We start from the raw sequence: 20,405 nt of genomic DNA on the forward strand, positions 1-20,405 counted from the left end.
CTCGAATTGTTCTGCTCCGGATGACATTTGTAAATTTGGCGCATCGAGACATCTTGACGGTTCAACAGCAAAATGATCCGATTTAAGCGAATTGGCATCACTTTCATTTGTAGTTGAGGAACGTGGTTGATTACTTTGGGTATCGGATGCCATCGAATCTGAATATGCGTCGCATGTACATCGTGCACATTTTTCGTCAGCCATTTCATCCAAATCCAATTTACACAATTATACATTTACATTTACATATACACCAATGAAAGTATAAACCAGGTATGGTCTATTCATACAAACCGGAGGACATAGCGATTTCATATAAACAAACTCACCTCTCATGGGAGGTGAGTTTCTTTATATGAAATCGCTATGTCCTCCGCTCCATACAACGTTTGACATTCGACCATACCTTGTGTTGACGTTCATTGATTTACACTCAATTTGGTATGAGATGGTGGGGATTATGACAATTGATAATCGTTCATGCATGTACGCAAAGGTTTGCTCTTTACGTTCGTTTGTGTATTTTTCGTCTTTATTTCCTTGACAAACACTACAACAAAAACGAGTTGAAAATGAAAACGAGTTAAAAAAGTTTACTTTTTTGACAATAAAGTGAATCTGCTTCTTACATGTATTAGTAATGCAAAAATGGTATGCAATATTGTCTGAAATCGTGTCCTAAAAAGACAACATTATCTCTTCATTCGAAATAAATAACTATTATTCACACATTTTTCTTGGCTTCAACTGGAAATTTTTCAGAAACATTATTTCCGGGGCCCAACATGATTTTTAGCCCCGTACGAAGTACAAAGGGGCTTATAGGATTACGATGCCGTGTGTAATTGATGGAATTCGAAGCAGACGGCAAGGGCAAAGTGTTTGCCTATGTTCATAGATGACGAATCCGCAATAAAAATTTTGTCTGTCCGTCTGTCCGTCTGTCCGTCACGTCGATATCTTGAGTAAATCAAATCCGATTTCAATTTTTTTTCCCCTGAAAGATAGTCGAAATAGTGAGGCTAAGTTCGAAGATGGGCATATTCGGGTCGGCCCTTCGTGAGTTAGAGCCACCTAAGTGATTTAAGGTCTTTTGGTGATATTTATGGCAAAATTAACGATGGAAATGTAAATGACACGGCAAATGATAGGTATTGTCAATACCAATCCAGGAAAAAAGAGTTTTTTTTAAATCGGGTGAGTGGACCGTGAGTTGAGTTAGGGCCTTAGAAGTGAAATGCTACTAGGGCCCTATGTGTATTTTACATAGAAATCGAGTAATATTCATCCGTTTTTCGTAATTTTTGTTTGATTTGGAAGGTAATCAAAGGCCGAATAGAATGTTGTTGAAAAAAAATTAAATTTGGGTCCTTGGACTGAGGCCACTACTAGGGCCCTATGTGTATTTTACATAGAAATCGAGTAATATTCATCCGTTTTTCGTAATTTTTGTTTCATTTGGAAGGTAATCAAAGGCCGAATAGAATGTTATTAAAAAAAAAAATTTGGGCCCTTGCACTAAGGCCACTACTAGGGCCCTATGTGTATTTTACAGACAACTCGAGTAAATTTCATTCGTTTTTCGTAATTTTGGTTTCATTTGGAAGGTAATCAAAGGCCGAATAGAATGTAGTTGAAATTTTTTTAAATTTGGGTCCTCGGACTGAGGCCGATACTAGGCCCTATGAGTATTTATACTCAAAAAATTAAAATTTTAGGGCAATTTGAAATTTTTGTTTCATTTAAAAGGAGCGTCGTACGGGGCTTCGTAATTGCGCTATGCGCAATTTTTAAGATGTACACATTTCATAATAATTTTACTTTAACTACTTTAACCGGCGCAATAGGCTTACGGTCAAAGTAGAGTGACAGACGCACTAGGGTCACGTACGCACAATAGATATACGGGTTTGTACGGGGCTCAGTCGCAGCAAACGCTCCGACTGTTCTGATGGCTCGTTTTTTTGCATATCTGTTTTGAACGGCTGAATTTAGACATTATTCACAATTTGCACGTAATGAAGCACTGCTTTCTATTTTAGAAAAATTTGAATATCGGACATATTCGATTTATTTCCGCTATGCCCGCACCCTTCGTTGCAAATCGCCAATATTATGTGTATGATTTTGAAAATCACTACACTTTCACATATTAAAGGTGTAACTACCAATGATGAGAAGGCGATCGTATCATGAAATTCACTATACTTTAACATAAGCCTTCGACACACAAACGAGGTGGATAAACGCGTTACCAGCTTATGTCACAGTTTTAAACTATTCATGTGTCAAAGTGGCTAAAACGTGTTTTATTTACCGTGTCAACGCACTTCAAGCAAAAGTGGTAATCTAAATAGGGTACGGAAACTTGACAGTGCTCCATACAAAATTTTACACTGTAAAAAGAGTGGGGATAAAATTTCATACAAAATCACTACAAAGATTTCTCTGGCCATTTAAAGGCTACACTGGTAAGTGATACATCAAATGAAAGGTATTTACAATACCTATCGACAAAAAAAAGTTTATGGAAATTGGATGACCGACTCGTGAGTTAGACCCAACGTTAGACCGTGCGCAATTTTTAAGACATACAAATTTCATAAGAATTTTACTTTACCGACGTTTACGGGTAGACTTACGGTAAGAGTAGGGCGACGGACGAACTAGGGTCACGTGCGCAATAGATGTACGGGTTCGTACGGGGCTCAGTCGCAGCAAACGCTCCGACTGTTCTGACGGCTCGTTTTATTGGTGATCAGGAACATTATGTATCTGTCAGTATACATTTTGTTGTTGTTGTTCTTGTAGATTAATCACACTCGCACACAGTTCATGGAACTTAACGATGATTGTCTCCGGGTGATATTGTCTTTGGTAACCGTCATCGATTTATGTTCATTACTGGAATTGGCACAGATCAGTAACAACACTAGCTTAAAAGAAATCACGACCGAAATATTCAAGCGGAAACACAAAATCTGCAACCTAAATAAAGAAGTAGACTCAATGGATGAAGCAAAACGGCTGTTTACCAACTTTGGACCGCTGATATCAGTTTTAACAGCGAAATATGCTGCTGTAGATAGTACTCCTATACTTAAATTGATAATTCTGTTCTGCAGTGAGACATTGAACACTGCGACATTGAGACACTGCGACATTGAAATCGCTAAAAATTCGGAAATTTTACTTGAAGGATTTCGAGACAAAATCTCACTTCCACGATTTGGAAACTCTTGATAAGACTGAATTCCATGTTGAAGGTGACTCAACGGATTTATTTGCCCACTGTACGTCGTTGATTGCGTTGTTCGTTGATGCCAAAATACCCAAAGAAGCTGTACTCCAACATACATTTCCGAAATTAGAACTTCTCGTCTTATCATGGGAAAGTGAGATGTGTACCAGTTTCATATCGCGTCACAAGAATTTACAATCGTTAGCATTGACGCGTAGAAGTCACTTAGCATTATTACCAGTAATTGTTGATAATTGCCCTGATATGACATTATTGTGGCTGCAGTGCGGTTACAATGTTGAGAACGAAATTGCTGACAATAGCATTTCACGTATGAAAAACTTAAAAGAACTGAGAATTATAGGTAGCCCAAATCCGTTGATATTTATAAGACAGCTAAGTCATTTGTCATTGAATTCAAAAATTTACAAATGCAAAATCTTTAACCTGTTACAGACGGCTGTCATCTGTTATCGACAACGACACTATTAATAAACGACAAGCTATGACTAAAGAGGTCTTATATAGCAAAAAGCATGTTCAAAACAATTGAAGTAAAAGATTTCTGAAATCAATCTCTGAAAATCTTCGATCAAATTAAGTAATAGATCAGATAGTAAAACTGTTATTATGCTTGCCGTCTGTGAATTGAGCCAATTGACCCAGTTGGGTCACCCGTTTAACTAATTTGGAAACTTTGCAATTTCGTCTTCCAACAGATTTTATGATTGATGAAAGAATGTACTCCAGCATCGTACATTCTCGTTAAAAAGCGGACAGCGCCTATTGTGCCCTACGTATTGACTGTAATGAAATTAAAACCACCTTACATTAACTGATTCAGGTGTTGTAGTATTGAAGTTTCACTTTTAGTTGTGTACCTACACTCGCGGAATTTTGAAAACCGACACATTTTCTGTTTCGTGGTTTACTGGTTTTTTGTGAACTTTGCATGTATTTTTGAATGGAGAAATGAGAAACTCAAGTAAAACACAGAAAGAGAAAATGTCTCGGTTTTCGAAATTCCGTGTGTGGATAGCTGAGAATTATATGTTAATAAAACACAGATTAAAATCCTTGAAATTGGGAAGTTTTGTTTTTAATTTGTTACGAGGTTTCATAGTCACCCATATTGGATCCTGTTCGATCACTACTCATTAAGATGCAAAGGTCTCTTCAATTGGTATATCATATCGAGGGCAACATCACTAAAGGGTAGAGCTGTGCGGGCCGGACGGACTCTGAAATTATTTATTTTGGTAACTTTCGGACTTTCAGCGTTAAATCCGGCCCGAGCTCGGTCACTGTCGGACTTTAGACGAAACGTTTTGTCAGGCCCGAAATTTCAATTTTGTCGATTTTTCATAATTTTTCGTTCCAAACGTAGCGTAATTGAAGCATTCACCATTCAATCCGTTACTCAAAATATTTTTCTGATTGTAATTTTTGTAGAGTACTTAACACATTATGCTCTATTTATTTATTTATTTATTTACTCGTATAGGGTTGCCAACAAATTACAAATTCACAGATAAAAACAAACTTACAAAGAAAGAAATATCAGTTCAAAATCACAGTCAACAATTTTTATAAAACGATGTCCAGCCCACTTAGCCATTCCAGTGCAGTGTCGGTTGCATTGAAAAGATCTGCAAAGTCGCCGTCGAATTTTCTGCTTGTGCAGTCCATTACGATGTGATGGATCGTTTGAACATCGCATCCACAGTCACAGGCCGATGAAATACCAGGGTCCCACTTATGCAGTAGCGCGTTGCACCTTCCATGATTGGATCTTATGCGATTCAGTTGTGACCACGTATATCGGGGTAAATCGAGTCCTGGTAGCATTACGGTTGGGTCAGCGATAAAGCCAGAGTTGATTAGGGCTACCTCGTTCCATTGTTCTATTTGACGATTTTAAATAATTTTCGATATCATCGATTAAATATTGGGATGATAATTAATATAGATTCACAAATTCTATGGAAATATTTTTCGCGGGCGGCCCGGAAAAAAGTCGGACTTCGAAAATGTGATTCGGGTCGGGCTTCGGGCCTGTCGGATTTCAAAAAGTCATAAGTATGTTCGATTTATTTCCGCTATGCCCCGCACCCTTCGTTGCAAATTGCCAATATCATGTGTGTGATCTTGAAAATCACTATACTTTCACAAATTAAAGGTGTAACTACCAGAGAGATGCTAATATGTCGGCTGTGACGCCGTTTCGACGGATAGAGGTAACATCTGGGCCTTTTCCATACAACGAATGAAATGTCAAAAATGGCTGACTATTTCCAAAATTGGTCGGTTGTTTACAAATTAACTAATTTTTGACTACAATGATTCGAGAAACAGAATATGGAAATACTTTTGCATTGGTGTCAAAATTAACGAAAAGGAATTTATTTGCAGCTACTTTCGTATTATCTTAGATATACGCGTTCAAAATTTGGTGTCCAGAATTGCATTTTTCAATTCGGAAATTGTGCACGAATACTGAATCCGATTTAAAAATAATTGGTTTACGTTCATTCTGATTCTACAAGGATCATGTTAGCAATTTATTTCATTGAAATTGGTGGTTCTGGATGTATTTAAAAAAATCTGTGGTTATGTCTTTTTCAATTTGACAGCTGGTCGCATACGGTTCAATTTTTTTTAAGAAATGGTCGACATATTCCCTCTATCCGTCGAAACGGCGTTCCAGCCGTCATATTAGCATCTCTCTGGTAACTACCGATGATGAGAAGCATTATCTGTGAAGGTGATCGTATCATGAAATTCACTATACTTTAACATAAGCCTTCGACGGTTAAACGCGTTATCAGCTTATGTCACAGCTCTAAACTATTAATGTGTCAAAGTGACCGAAACGTGTTTTATTTATCTTAAAGGCAAAATTAAAAGACAGCGTTTGATATGGGGAATTTCTTAAGTCGAAAAGAAAATCATTCGTTGGAGACATATGTAAGAAATGTTCTTTTATTGTTGATCAGGAACATTACGTACCTGCCAGTATACATTTTGTTGTTGTTGTTCTTGTAGATTTATCACACTCGCACACAGTTCATGGATCTTAACGATGATTGTCTCCGGATGATATTGTCTTTGGTAACCGTCATCGATTTATGTTCATTACTGGAATTGGCACAGATCAGTAGCAACATTCGCTTAAAAGAAATCACGACCGAAATATTCAAGCGGAAACACAAAATCTGTAACCTAAATGAAGAAGTAGGCTACGTGGATGAAGCAAAACGGCTGTTTACCAACTTTGGACCGCTGATATCAGTTTTAACAGCAAAATATGCTGCTGTAGATAGTACTCCTATACTTAAATTGATAATTCTGTTCTGCAGTGAGACATTGAAATCGCTAAAAATTCGGAAATTTTACTTGAAGGATTTCGAGGCAAAATCTCACTTCCACGATTTGGAAACTCTTGATATGACTGAATTCCATGTTGAAGGTGACTCAACGGATTTATTTGCCCACTGTACGTCGTTGATTGCGTTGTTCGTTGATGCCAAAATACCCAAAGAAGCTGTACTCCAACATACATTTCCGAAATTAGAACTTCTCGTCTTATCATGGGAAAGTGAGATGTGTACCAGTTTCATATCGCGTCACAAGAATTTACAATCGTTAGCATTGACGCGTAGAAGTCACTTAGCATTGTTACCAGTAATTGCTGATAATTGCCCTGACATGACAACATTGTGGCTGCAGTGCGGTTACAATGTCGAGAACGAAATTGCTGACAATAGCATTTCACGTATGAAAAACTTAAAAGAACTGAGAATAATAGGTAGCCCAAATCCGTTGATATTTATAAGACAGCTAAGTCAATTGTCATTGAAATTACTCATTGTAGAATTGTCTTATTTTTGCCAAGATATGACATCAGCTCTTACACAGTTGAAATATCTTGAAAGGCTTGGTATTATCAGATGCGAAAATTTTGAAGATGTCAATTCAATTGCTGAATTGCCGCAATTGTCTCAGTTGCAAATACATTTTCTGGAAAATGTTGATTTCGACCTAGTCCATATCGTCGGCCGTTTAAATAATTTGGAACTTTTGCATCTTCGTCTTCCAACGGATTTTGTGATTGACGAAATAATGTACTCCAGAATTATCGATGCTCGATCAAAAGCTCTTCATTGTGCTCTTCATATTGATTGTAATGAAATTAAAACCACCTTCCCGAGTTGCAGTAACTGATTCAGTGTTGCAGTATTGACGTTTCTTAATACTTTAGTTTTTGCCGATATATTTTCACTTTTAGTTTTGTACCTATAGCTGAGAATTATATGTTAATAAAACGCAGATTAAAATCATTGGAACTGGGAAGTTTTGTTTTTAACTTGTGGTTACGACGTTTCACAGCAGTGCCGCACTGGCCCTATGGGCGTTCGGGCGATTCCCGAATGGCTTTTTGATTTTTGTATGGATAAGGGGGAACGAAGGGCCTTTTGAACAATTTCTTCATACAACGTCCGAAGGGCTTTTTTGAGCCAGTCCGGCACTGTTTCACAGTCGTGTATATTGGATCCTGTTCGATCACTACTGATTGAGATGCCAGATGCAGAGGTCTCTTCAATTGGTATATTGATGCGTGCATTAAAAAGATCCAGTACTATGTAAGCATAATTATGTTTCATTTAAAACGTCGAGTACGAAAGACGAATTGAACTTGTCTACAAACGTTTTCATGCAAAACTTGACCTCTTTACCTTACCTTTCGCACGTAATTTTATTTTTGCTTTTGGTAGAGAGAGAGAGAGAGAGAGAGAGAGAGAGAGAGAGTAAAAACTATCCAAATTTCTATTAGATTTAGACAAGTTTTACTTTGTTACCGCTAAGACAATTATTATGTTCAGATCGGATCACGAAATGTTACGTGTTATTGCGTCATGACTCAGTAAACTACACTGAGAAGTGAACGAATCGATGAAAAAATGAACCGAAAAATACATTATGCATATTTTGTGTTGCTGCTGATCTATAATATAAAACACAAACAAGCACCACGCGTCACCTCAGTGCACTATGCTTCACCTCGGTACACCACGCTTCACCTTGGTGCACTATGCTTCACCTCGGTGCACCACGCGTCACCTCGGTGCACCACGCGTCACCTCGGTGCACCATGCGTCACTTCGGTGCATCATGCACCATCTCGGTGCACCACGCATCACCTCTGTGCACTACGGCCTCTGAAGGCCATCCATCCGATGGTGTTTTCCAGAATCGACCTCCGACGCATTACCGGAGCAGATACCCGAGGATGTTTTTCAGAAACGGCCTGCTTGGAATCTGCCGGTAAAGCCTCCGTTGCAGTTTTTCTAAATTGGCCTCTGTCTCAAGCGCACGTATGATTACAAAATTTTTCTAGGCGATTGATTGTATAATTGGACCAACTGAAAAACAGTAAAAAGTTGAAGCAACAACAATCACTCGGAGGATCTAGCTCCAGACACGGTAAATCGAATTTAAACGGAAAATCAAATCTATTCGATTTAAATGCAAAAACACGAACAACGGTTTCAATCGGAGCACCTCAATTAATAACTTTTTTATCAACATTCTGTTCGGTGTTCAATTAGCTAAATGCAAAAAAAATGAAGAAGAAACACTTGGAGTCGCCCAGCCTATCACTCTAAGAACCTTAACACGCGGTCCACTTAGTCTGCTTTACCGAACTTTATTTTCTGGGTTGGTATCGACAACTACAAGACTTATCTTTTTCAACTCTTCTTCTTCTTTTTCAGCCTGTTTCTGTCCACTGCTGGACGTAGGCCTCCCCAATTCTTTTCCATTCCGAACGATTAGTTGCCACTTGTTGCCAATTTGCGCCTGCAATTCTCTTTATACCATTACTCCATCTCTCTGGTGGTCTACCTCTAGGTCGTGTTTTAGGTGGTCTCCAGTTCATGATCTTTTTGGTCCAACGTTCGTCCGTCCTTCTTGCAATATGTCCCGCCCAGCTCCACTTTTAAGATGCTATTCTTTCCATGACATCAACGACTTTTGTTTGTTGTCGAATCCATTGATTTGTCATTCTATCTCTGAGCGTAATTCCAAGCATACTTCGATCCATAGCTCTTTGTGCCACTCTTAATTTATTTTCGGAAGCTTTTGTTAACGTTAACGTTTCCGCTCCATATGTGAGCAAAGGAAGGACACACGTATCGAACACTTTACGTTTCAGACTATTGTTCATTTTGCTTTTGAAAATTAGCCTGAGTTTTCCGAATGCTGCCCATGCAAGACCAATTCTACGTTTTATTTCTGCAGTTTGGTTGTCTAGACTCAACTTCAATTTGTGACCTAGGTACACATAACTGTCGACTCGTTCAATGACAGTATCACCGATTTTAATGTCTCTGTCGTCGTCAATGTTTGTCATGATTTTCGTTTTCGACAAATTCATCTTGAGGCCGACTTTGTTTGACTCCTCATTCAGCTGTTGCAACATAATTTGCGCCTGATCTAGATCAGCTGCCATCAGGGAGATGTCATCTGCGAAACGGAGATTACTCAGGTACTCTCCATTTATGTTGATACCCATTTCACTCCAGTCTAATTTCTTAAAAACACTCTTGAGTCTACTCTGCACTCGTCTAATGAGTCCAATATCGACCATGTTTCCACTGAATCAAAAGCTTTTTCAAAGTCTATGAATATCAAGACCACAGCAATCTTGTATTCATTGCATTTCTCAATTAGCGTTCTCATAACATGTAAGTGGTCGTTTGTGCTGAATCCTGATCTAAATGCAGCTTGTTCAACAGGTTGGTAGAAGTCGAGCTTCTTGGTGTTCCTCTTCGTAACTATTTTCATGAACAACTTGTAGAGTGTTGATAAGAGACTTTGTTATGTCTCCTTTTTTATGCAGCAATGTTATCGCTGCATTTTCCCATGCTTCTGGTACTTCTTCCCATTGAAGACATTGATTAAACAAAGTCGTTATTGCACCCAATAATGAGACGCCACCTAGTTTAATGGCTTCCACTGGAACACCATCTTCACCGGGAGACTTCAACAATACTCAAAAAATCTTAAAACATTTAGGGGGCCAATTTTCATAAAATAACCCAGAATTGTCACTATCTTTCAAGAAAAAAAGATGTTTAAAATCTGATGCGTTTCACATAACTTATCGTATATAGATATGGATACACAGACGTACAACAGAGAAATCGTTTTTGAGCTCCAGTTGTTACGTACTAATCCTATATTCTAAAAAAAAATATTATTTTTCTATTACGCATGATCAAGCTTATATTTTTTGTTGGCTCTAAATTTTTTAACGCCTACCAATGGAAAAGAGGGTCTTTAATTTCAAACAGAAAAATGTAAGACTGAAAATCCAAGCAGTTAATAAATGCCAATAAATCAAATTAACATTAATATAGCCAGTAACCAGCCGGGTAACAGTGCTAGTAACGTAATAACGCGAAAAATTCATTTCAACGCTTCCTTGTAAGAAAATGACCCTGCGTTAGAAAGACTTGCGTGAGCAAGATTTTGAATTTCGACCACACTTTGGCCTGATTGAGACGTCGCTTCGTAACATCTGAATAAAAAATGGGTTCAATCAATTTCTCTCCCTTTTAACTATATTGTCATTCAGATGTTACCTCCATGCGTCGAGGCGGCGTCCCCTTCACCATAATTATCATCTCGTACGAACATGCATACTAATGGAGAAAAATGTAGATCTGGTTGTGGACCATCATGGTTTCATGGTGAAAATTGTTTTAAAGAATGTCTTGGCCAGAAATATGTTAGTCAGATTTATGATTCTTTTTTGTGATCTAATTGTCTCTTACCTGTTGCCCACACTCCACAGTTTCAAAAATATCCACATTATCACACATAACGACGACATGTTTATAGTTATTGATGTCCAGATCTCTAAAACCCAAAGGATCAGCGAAGGTAGCCAAAGAGGTGATGTAGACATGCTCCTCAATTTATTTCTTAAAAAAATCATTTTGGAGTTTTTTACTGGTAGTGGACTTGCGTCACGCTCGCTCACAAACATGCGAACATGATAAAATGCTAATTAAAACCCAACCCCGCTGTCGCTCTAATTTTCAGAATTTATAGCAATTTTACCAAAATATTCCATCGTTTTGTTTCACTCAAATCATTCAAAATTTCAATTTCAATTCATCCACAGTAATCAAATCCAAAGTTTGAATGGCGATTGGGGAAATATGGTCGATACACTGCGAACGCTACATCTATCAAATAATTCATTATTTGACTTACAACACGCAAATGATAACATCGACATACAATCGATTAATGCAACGACGTCTATGCCAATAAAAAGTTTTTCAAAACTTCGGAAACTCGTCTGGCTGGATTTGAGCAAAAACCGTATCAATCACATCGGTCCAAACTACCTACCAAGACTGCTGGTAACACTTGATTTATCGAGAAATATTTTTTCCACAATATCGACGAGTATGTTTGAGCATTTACATGATTTGAAAATACTCTCCATGAAGGATAATTTAATTTCCAAAGTTACTGGCATCGAACTCAAAAATAAATTACGTTTGGAAAAGTTTGATTTGAGCTTAAACAATATCGACGAATTACCAGCGAATTTATTTAATGGCAGCATACACTGTAAAGCCATTAATTTCGATAAAAATTTCATTTCATTTTTGCCGGATAACGTTTTTATGGGACTCGGAACGGTGCACATGGTATTAGCATGGAATTATATCCATACCATTGACGAGAACGCATTTGCGGGTCTCGAGAATACACTGGAGTATTTAGATTTGGAACGAAATAAACTGACTGTAATACCCACATCATTGCTAACATTGGAAAAGATTCGATATCTCTACTTAACATCGAATACCTTATCGACCATTGAATCGTTGCCGAATACACTTCGCGTGCTTTCACTGGCTGGAAATAATTTCACCCATATACCGTTACATTGCCTACAATCGTGCACGGATCTTACCTATTTGAATATGGGCTACAATAAAATTGTGGAAATTCAAGAGAATGGATTCATTGACTGGGGCAACCACTTACAAACATTACTTTTACGAAATAATAAAATTACACGCTTGAATTATGGCACATTTAATGGACTCGACTCAATTAAAGAAATAAGTTTAAGTTTTAACGACATTCATTACGTTCATCCGATGGTCTTTGAGAACATATCCAAAACGCTGAAAATATTGGAATTATCATTTGGTGTGTATCGCGAAGATTTCCCCATAGAACAGTTAAAATGTTTAACCGAATTGATATGGCTGGGGTTGGATAATAATAATCTAAAATTTATATCGGACGAATCCCTAATAACCATGAAGGAATTAACGTACATAAATTTATCATTCAATCGGATAATGATACTGCCACGTAACATTTTTATTACAGACGTTCATAAAAGTCTAATGGATGTGGATTTATCGCACAATCAGATATCCGTTATTTATCCGTATACTTTTGACACTTTGACAAATTTGCAATTTGTGAATTTAGCGTTTAATCGCATTAAAGAATTGGAGAAGCATTCGTTCAACAATTTGCCATATTTACAGTACATCGATTTGGCATACAATAATTTGAAGAATGTCACGGAAAGTGCTCTTACATTCTTGCCATCACTGTTGCACTTGGATTTGATGTTCAATAATATGGAACATTTTACGATGAAACTGTTCAAGCATGTTTCAAACGAATCGTTGCCGCTAACGTTAAACATCAGCAACAATCGTCTATCACACATTGATGGTGAGATAAGCTCATTCCTGTACATCGGTTGTATCGATGCCAGCAATAATTTGCTCACCGACACACAATCATTCAAAAACCTTGGATACGCTCTACGGATTCTGTATCTGAGCGGTAACAACATAACGAATCTAACGAATCATGCTTTCGGCGATCTGGACGTGCTCGAAGTACTGGACCTGTCCGACAATAAAATATCGATTCTGCGGCGTCGCAGTTTCTACGGCCTGTCCAATTTGCAGGAATTGAAATTGAATAACAACGAAATCGAGCAGCTGCAAGTGGAACAATTTTCCAATCTGAGAAAGCTGCGAATATTGGACCTGAGCCACAATAAATTGAAAGCACTGCCACGCGAGGTGTTTCTCAATACACGACTGGAATACCTCAATGTTGCCAATAATCAATTGGGTATATGGCCGGTGGCCTTTTCGGATGTTGGTTTCACGCTGCGAAACATTCAATTCAACGGAAACCAATTGGAATATCTCGACTCGACGATGTTCATCAATACACAATTCATTTTCGAATTGAATCTATCCAAGAATAAATTAACCATTTTACCCGACAACACGTTTACCTTTCTAAACAACCTGACCGACCTCGATTTAAGTTACAATACGATAGTTACCACCAACCTCAAAGAAATACTCAATCACACACCACGAATACGAAAGTTGAATTTGAATGGAATGGGACTGTACAGTATGCCAAACGTAGCAGCGGCTCTGAACTATTTAACCGAATTAGATTTAAGCATGAACTATTTGCAAGACATAAGTCCATTAAATAAATTGAAATTTTTGAGAGTTCTACGAATTGCACAAAATAAATTAACAAATTTAACAAACTTTGGAGATCGACTGCCGCTATCGTTGAGAGTGTTGGATATTTCATGGAATCCGATAAAGAAAACTCAGTTGCACGATTTCGTGCAAATTCGATATTTGGAGGAATTGTACATGGAAAATGTAAAAGTTACCAATTCACTGTTCCTATCCAAATTGCATAATCTGAAAGTTTTACGAATCCATTCATCGTTCAATTTGGGTGATGTAATCGTACGGTTAACTGGCCTACAAAAACTCTACATCGTAATGAACGAATCGACATTGGACGATAATTTTCTGGTTAAATTAATAAATCACACCAAAATCAATTTGCTCGAAATAACTGGGAATCGATTGACAACAATAACGCCGAATGCATTTCACGGATTATCGCATAATCAGAAGCTGCATCTTCGCATAACAAATACACAAATCGCCGAATTTCCACCGGAAATATTTTATACGCTGAAAAATATACCACATTTGAGCATCGATTTATCGTTTAATCGAATTTCGTCATTATCACCAGGTAGGGTTCGTTTGCTACATTATAATTTTGAACATTTTTTTTTCGTTCGTTCGTTTGTTTGATTTAAATAGCATAATAGCAATTATATGTCGAGGAAATTGAATACTTTCCGAATAATTTTAATTTGTTGATTGAATTTATCCGAACAGAAACCCTTAACATCCTCGTTTTTTTTTGACGATTCGATTCAATTAAAATTTATTTTTATTTTATTTTTCGCTCGAATACAACAGACAGCTTTTATCCGACCGTTTCCATTTGGGACGCGGTGGGTACACGTAGCATTATTGGCGGACTGGATTTGCATGGTAATGCATTGCAATGCGATTGTGGACTGGTTTGGTTGGGACATTGGCTGAGACGATGGTTGCGAGAGACAGCACAGATGAATGTTATTTCGAGAGACGAATTGAAGAGAATGCTGTTGGTAAGTACATTGGATTGTTGTTTGTGTGTTTATGTGTTGATTGGAAATTTGAGATGCCGTCATTCGTTAGGATTAACTAAAATCATATTCTACCCTTAAGATGTTCTGCAGTAATTGCAGTCAGTTTACCAACATTTTATTCGTATCCGTAATAGTAAATAGTGTAACTTTTCGGAAACGGCAGCCGTATCGCCATATAACCATTATTGAATCTTTTCCTTCTTTTTCACTGCAAATTATTCGACATAAAATATTTTACTTCAATCGTTTCAACACTTTCGCACTTTTGTGAAAAAAATAATTCCCGGTATCAAAATTGACTGTCCTTAATAAAGCTTTAAAGAACTAAATAGTCCAGATCGATATGTCGAAAAAAATGACTCCGTGCGATCAACGCTGTTAAGAAATTTTCTTTGTCTCATCTTGTTTGCCATAAAAAATTGTGAAACAAATTTTTTTTCCGGAAAATGGAAATGCGTTTTTCCGGAAGGAAAAGCCATTCATATGAAAACTTCAAAGTCGAATATCTCCGAAAACACAATATTTTTTTGAAAAATTTCGTCTGTTCTGGAAAGTGAGGCTCATTGCCGATATTTAATGGAAGAACTTTTTTTTGGAGGAGTCGGAATGTAGTCGGTACAGTCGGTATTAGGGTTCTCCCAAAAAGTGTCCCGGAAAATGCATCAACTTTGTGGCCATTTCCAATTTATTATTCATAAAAGTGGTGTCATTCGAAAGCTACATTCAAGTACTTCTGATTTCAGCAGATGTCTGAATTCTCTCGATAGTTAACATAATAGCATAAGGAAAAACCAGGAAGGAACCAGAAAAATCGTCAGAATTCCCTGCAGTTCTATAGTTCTAGGGTTGGGAAGAAAGTGTACCATGAAGACGTCACTTATTTTTAGGAACTGTCCTCTGGTGACTTCAAACTTGTAAAAAGTTAAAATGTTAGCCGAAAAAATGACCAAAAATGTAAGAAATGTCTAGTGTCTAGACCAAGGAAGTGCTAGAAACGTAGGAATTCGACAATGTTGGATGGGTTACTGCATAAACAGTCACAAAAATAATTTCATCGTGGACAGGGACCAACGAAATAGTTATGTCACACGAAAAAGCTAGCTTTCGTAAATGTAAATTGAATTTTTATAGGTAAAATCGTCAATAACATCCCAAATATGGAATTTTCCATAATCCTTGAACCGAAATCAAGAAGAGGGGTAGTAGTGACAAAATGTATGTGCAAGAAACACTTGAATTAGTATCCCAAATTATAGCATCTTTCCCAGGCCATATCCCAGGCTTCTGAACATGGATCATGGCCGGCCGGCTGAAATCAGAAGTACTTGAACGTAGCTTTCAAATGACATCACTTTTATGAAAAATAAATTGGAAATAGCCAGCGAAAATGGCCTCAAAGTTGATGAATTTTCCGGAACACTTTTTGGGATAAACCTAATACCGACTCCATTCCGACTCCTTCAAAAAAAAGTTTTTTCATGAAATATCGGTAATGAGCCAAACTTACCAGAACAGAAGAAACTTTTCAAAAAAACATTGTATTTTCGGAGATATCAGACTTTGAAGTTTTCATATGAATGGCTTTTCCTGCCGGAAAAACGATTTTCCATTTTTCGGAAAATGTTTTTGTTTCACAACTTTTTATGAGACAAAGAAAATTTCTTAACTACGTAAATCGCACGGAATTACATATCGACATGCACTATAAAGCTGGCGTAATGGTTCGAATCAGATCAAGTAGTTTTGAAAGATACTCTGTTTTTATTCCAACCTATTGGGCTAGGTTTCAAGAAACTTAAAGTTTTCATGTACAATTTTTGAGTCTACCTGCCATTTAGGACGGGACAGGACAGGTATGATCACTATATTACAGCAAGTTGTTTGTAGATTCATCCTTTTTGTTGATAAAATAAAACCAATGAAATTACAAGTAAAATTGAACTGTGAACAGTTATCCCTTCTCATAAGACAAACATCAATAACAAGCATCTTTTACTTCTTTTGATCGAAATGTTTTCGACCGATTGACTCAAAATATATTACTTTAATAGTTTAACCGTATAGTTAGACTACATTTTACTGTAGAAGATCGCAGCAGACGGTCTTAGCTTATTTTTGTCGTCTTTGTCTTTAACAGATGCCATGGCCTTATATGAAACAGCACCAGTCCACTCCGGTTGTAATCACAGACTCCTTTATGTTGTTATTGGCAACTCGCATTAAAAATGGATCTGTTGAACATTTCTTTAATCTAAAATGAACTTGGTTAAAAAAAGAAGAAGAAATATTTGAAACACTCCCACCATACCACGTTCTCGTATTTAACATGATACTGAAAGCTTATACAGATTTCGATGAACTTAAGACTACAATAAATGTGCAGAGATTTACGCAACACCATAAAGGACATGTGAAAATCAAGTTCTCTCTGCTAAATATATTATTATGTGATAATGGATGAACTTTTCCACATCCATACACTGTCTATTTACTGTCTATTATGTACGACCGAAAAGCTTATCCTAAATTAATTGCATAGTCGATTATTTAATGAATTAATAATTGGATAGACAACTTTTCACTGATCCATTGTAATTCGGAGTGATGGGAAGCGGTTTCGAATTTTCCACATTAATTAAAAATGCCTTACATTCGAATAAATATACGCTTCCTATCGGGGTCTTGTCATGGTTGTATGCTCACTTTATGATAGATTATCCGAAATACGCAAATTTCCCTGGGGTGCTGCTGGATAGCAGTTATAGTTTGGTTGTGTTTTAGTTTGGATAATAATACCGATTGTTGTTTAAATTGATTTCATGTAAGATAAATTTTACGTGGAATATTAACATCGAAACCGTTATTGTACGCAGACAGATTGAAAATAGCAACTCCAGCGCTTTTTGTTTGAAATTTATCTTCAAAGTATTTTCGTAAACATTGGTTTTTCAATAAAACGAGTTCATACGCTGATATAATTTGAACGGCTGTATATGGTATAAATACAATGAAATGATTTCACTTTGTAAAATCTATTTAATTATACAGGGGGCAATTGTTGTGCTGACTGCCTAACCACATATATATAACCCATCCATGAATTATAATATATATCATAACAATACTAACAAAGTCATTATTTATTTACGGTGTAATTTTTGTAACTGCCTAGCGTGCGAGGAAAAATACATGCATTGACCAGCTAACAGGCAACGAGCTGCCATTTTTGGAAATATTTCCCGAGGACCTATTATGTCATGCGAGCGCTTTAAGCAGCTTAGCAGTCAATCAACGTGTATCGACAAGTTCCATATGTATAACAATTATTTTGATAAAATTCGTTTTAGTTTTGTTTTAAATAATTTATGTATAGTGTTGGTTTTACAGTGGTTGGTATATTATATAGTCGTATATGGATACGTACGACTCGTAAGTAGTATTTTGTGATTTGAATATATATTTGGTTTTTGTTATTGACGGAATGCGCAAATTTACTTTAACCAATTCTTCCAATTTATGAGAACAATTAGACAAGCAAGTTATCCTCACACAAACACACACCCAAAATCTACTTTCAATTAAACGTTAAGTCCGTTTCTCGTTTAAAATGTTTCAGTTATGATTGATTTTGGTTCTGGGAACAGGAACAAGTATTTTATTCTATTCTTACAACTCTGATGCAATTCGCCTTTTGTTTTTGCGAAAGTTGTTTTAAAACTGTGAAGACATGTCAGAGGAATGTGAGGGTGTTCCTTGATGAACTGAGTTCAAAATAAGTTTTTTTTACATTTTCTTGGATTATATTCGTTCCAATCGTTCCACTTTCGTTTCATCACAAAACTTTGCAAATTGGCAAAAAAAAATTTGTGTGAACGTGCACCATCTGGCGTTGTTACCAGGGCCTATTATGTAGAATTAAATTTGCAAAAATTCCCACAAAATTCTCCACAAATTTGCAAAATTTTTCAAAAAATAACTTCTACACACCTTCAAAGTCAAATTAATTGCTTTATTCACTTTAAATTGAATACAAAAGAACGCAAAGACTTGCAAATTGTGCTGAATTTGTGCAAATTGTGCAAATTTTTGTGAATTTCTGTGAATTTTTGCAAATTTTGCAAATTAATTCTACATAATAAGCCCTGGTTGTTACACTGAAATTTCAATTACCCAACGACCAAGGTAAATATAGTATAGAGGTAAAGCCACATATAAGTGAATCAGACGAGCGGTGGCACGAAAGTTCGATACAAACGCCATCTTCTCCCTTCGGTTGAAACACAAAATGGAATAGAAAAACGGGCCATCTGTTCTGAGAAAACACTAGTGAATCATGGTCTGAATGGCATTACTATCGATAGTATTCGAGTCTATCGACTATATTCGAGGATATCGACTATATTCGAGGATATGACTATATTCTAGTGTATCGACAGAATTCGAGGATAACGACTATATTCGAGGATAACGACTATATTCGAAGATATCGACTATATTCGATGATATCGACTATATTCGAGGATACCGACTATATTCGAGGATATCGACTATATTCGAGAATATCGACTATATTCGAGGATATCGACTATATTCGATGATATCGACTATATTCGAGGATATCGACTATATTCGATGATATCGACTATATTCGAGTATACCGACTATATTCGAGGATATCGACTATATTCGATGATATTGACTATATTCGAGGATACCGACTATATTCGAGGATATCGACTATATTCGAGGATATCGACTATATTCGAGTATACCGACTATATTCGAGGATATCGACTATATTCGATGATATTGACTATATTCGAGGATACCGACTATATTCGAGGATATCGACTATATTCGAGGATATCGACTATATTCGAGGATATCGACTATATTCGAGGATATCGACTATATTCGAGGATATCGACTATATTCGAGAATATCGACTATATTCGAGGATTTATACTATATACGAGTTCGACTGTAATTGGAAGATATAAAAATTGTGGCTAGAACTTGCCCAGAATTCAATAAGTACAACATCGCAAATGCAAATACAATTATGATTTTTAGGGAAATTAGCGCCGCAGGCCGTGAAGAAATAAAAAAAATAAAAAAGCAGGGTCGAGGGGCGGTAGCCCCCGCATAGGAGGTCAAGGGGGAATATCCCCCTTGTGGGGTCTAAGGGGCGGAGCCCCTAGCGGGGTTTGGGGCAGAGCCCCATTAACGTCTGCAAAGTATGAAAAAGCTCGCCGCTTTTAAATTATAAGAAAACAAGTTCGAGACTGACCATAAATATTATGGGTAATTATCAGTGTTTTGTCCTCTTTTTTTCACCGGGGTTATTTTGGTAGTAGTTATTTTGTCTCGTCGATATTTTATTGGGGTTATTTTAACCTAGAGCCCATCCACACTATATCTATCTTGTTAACGACTACATGGGTTATGTATTTGTTTTGTGTAGAAGAAATTATTGTTTCCAAAAGAACTTAAAATTTTAAGCCTAATTTAATAACTAGTCAGTCGCTTAACACCCGTCACTTTAATCTGCTGAACAGTCTGCATTTCGAAAGG

At 36.8% G+C, this 20,405-nt stretch overlaps 1 protein-coding gene across 1 annotated transcript in view; it reads left to right on the plus strand.

The window, feature by feature from the left end:
* LOC119071715 (protein artichoke) overlaps nt 1-18,372 on the plus strand; it is a 60,558-nt gene extending 42,186 nt beyond the window's left edge. Inside the window, exons 5-7 of the mRNA XM_037176711.1 lie at nt 11,433-14,383; nt 14,617-14,810; nt 18,004-18,372. Coding sequence (XP_037032606.1) covers nt 11,433-14,383; nt 14,617-14,810; nt 18,004-18,189 — 3,331 coding nt within the window. The 3' untranslated portion in view covers nt 18,190-18,372. The remainder of the gene's footprint in view (nt 1-11,432; nt 14,384-14,616; nt 14,811-18,003) is intronic.
* The last annotated feature ends 2,033 nt before the right edge of the window (nt 18,373-20,405 follow it).

This window comes from Bradysia coprophila (assembly GCF_014529535.1).
Source record: "Bradysia coprophila strain Holo2 chromosome IV unlocalized genomic scaffold, BU_Bcop_v1 contig_5, whole genome shotgun sequence".
Classification (NCBI taxonomy): Eukaryota; Metazoa; Arthropoda; class Insecta; order Diptera; family Sciaridae; genus Bradysia; species Bradysia coprophila.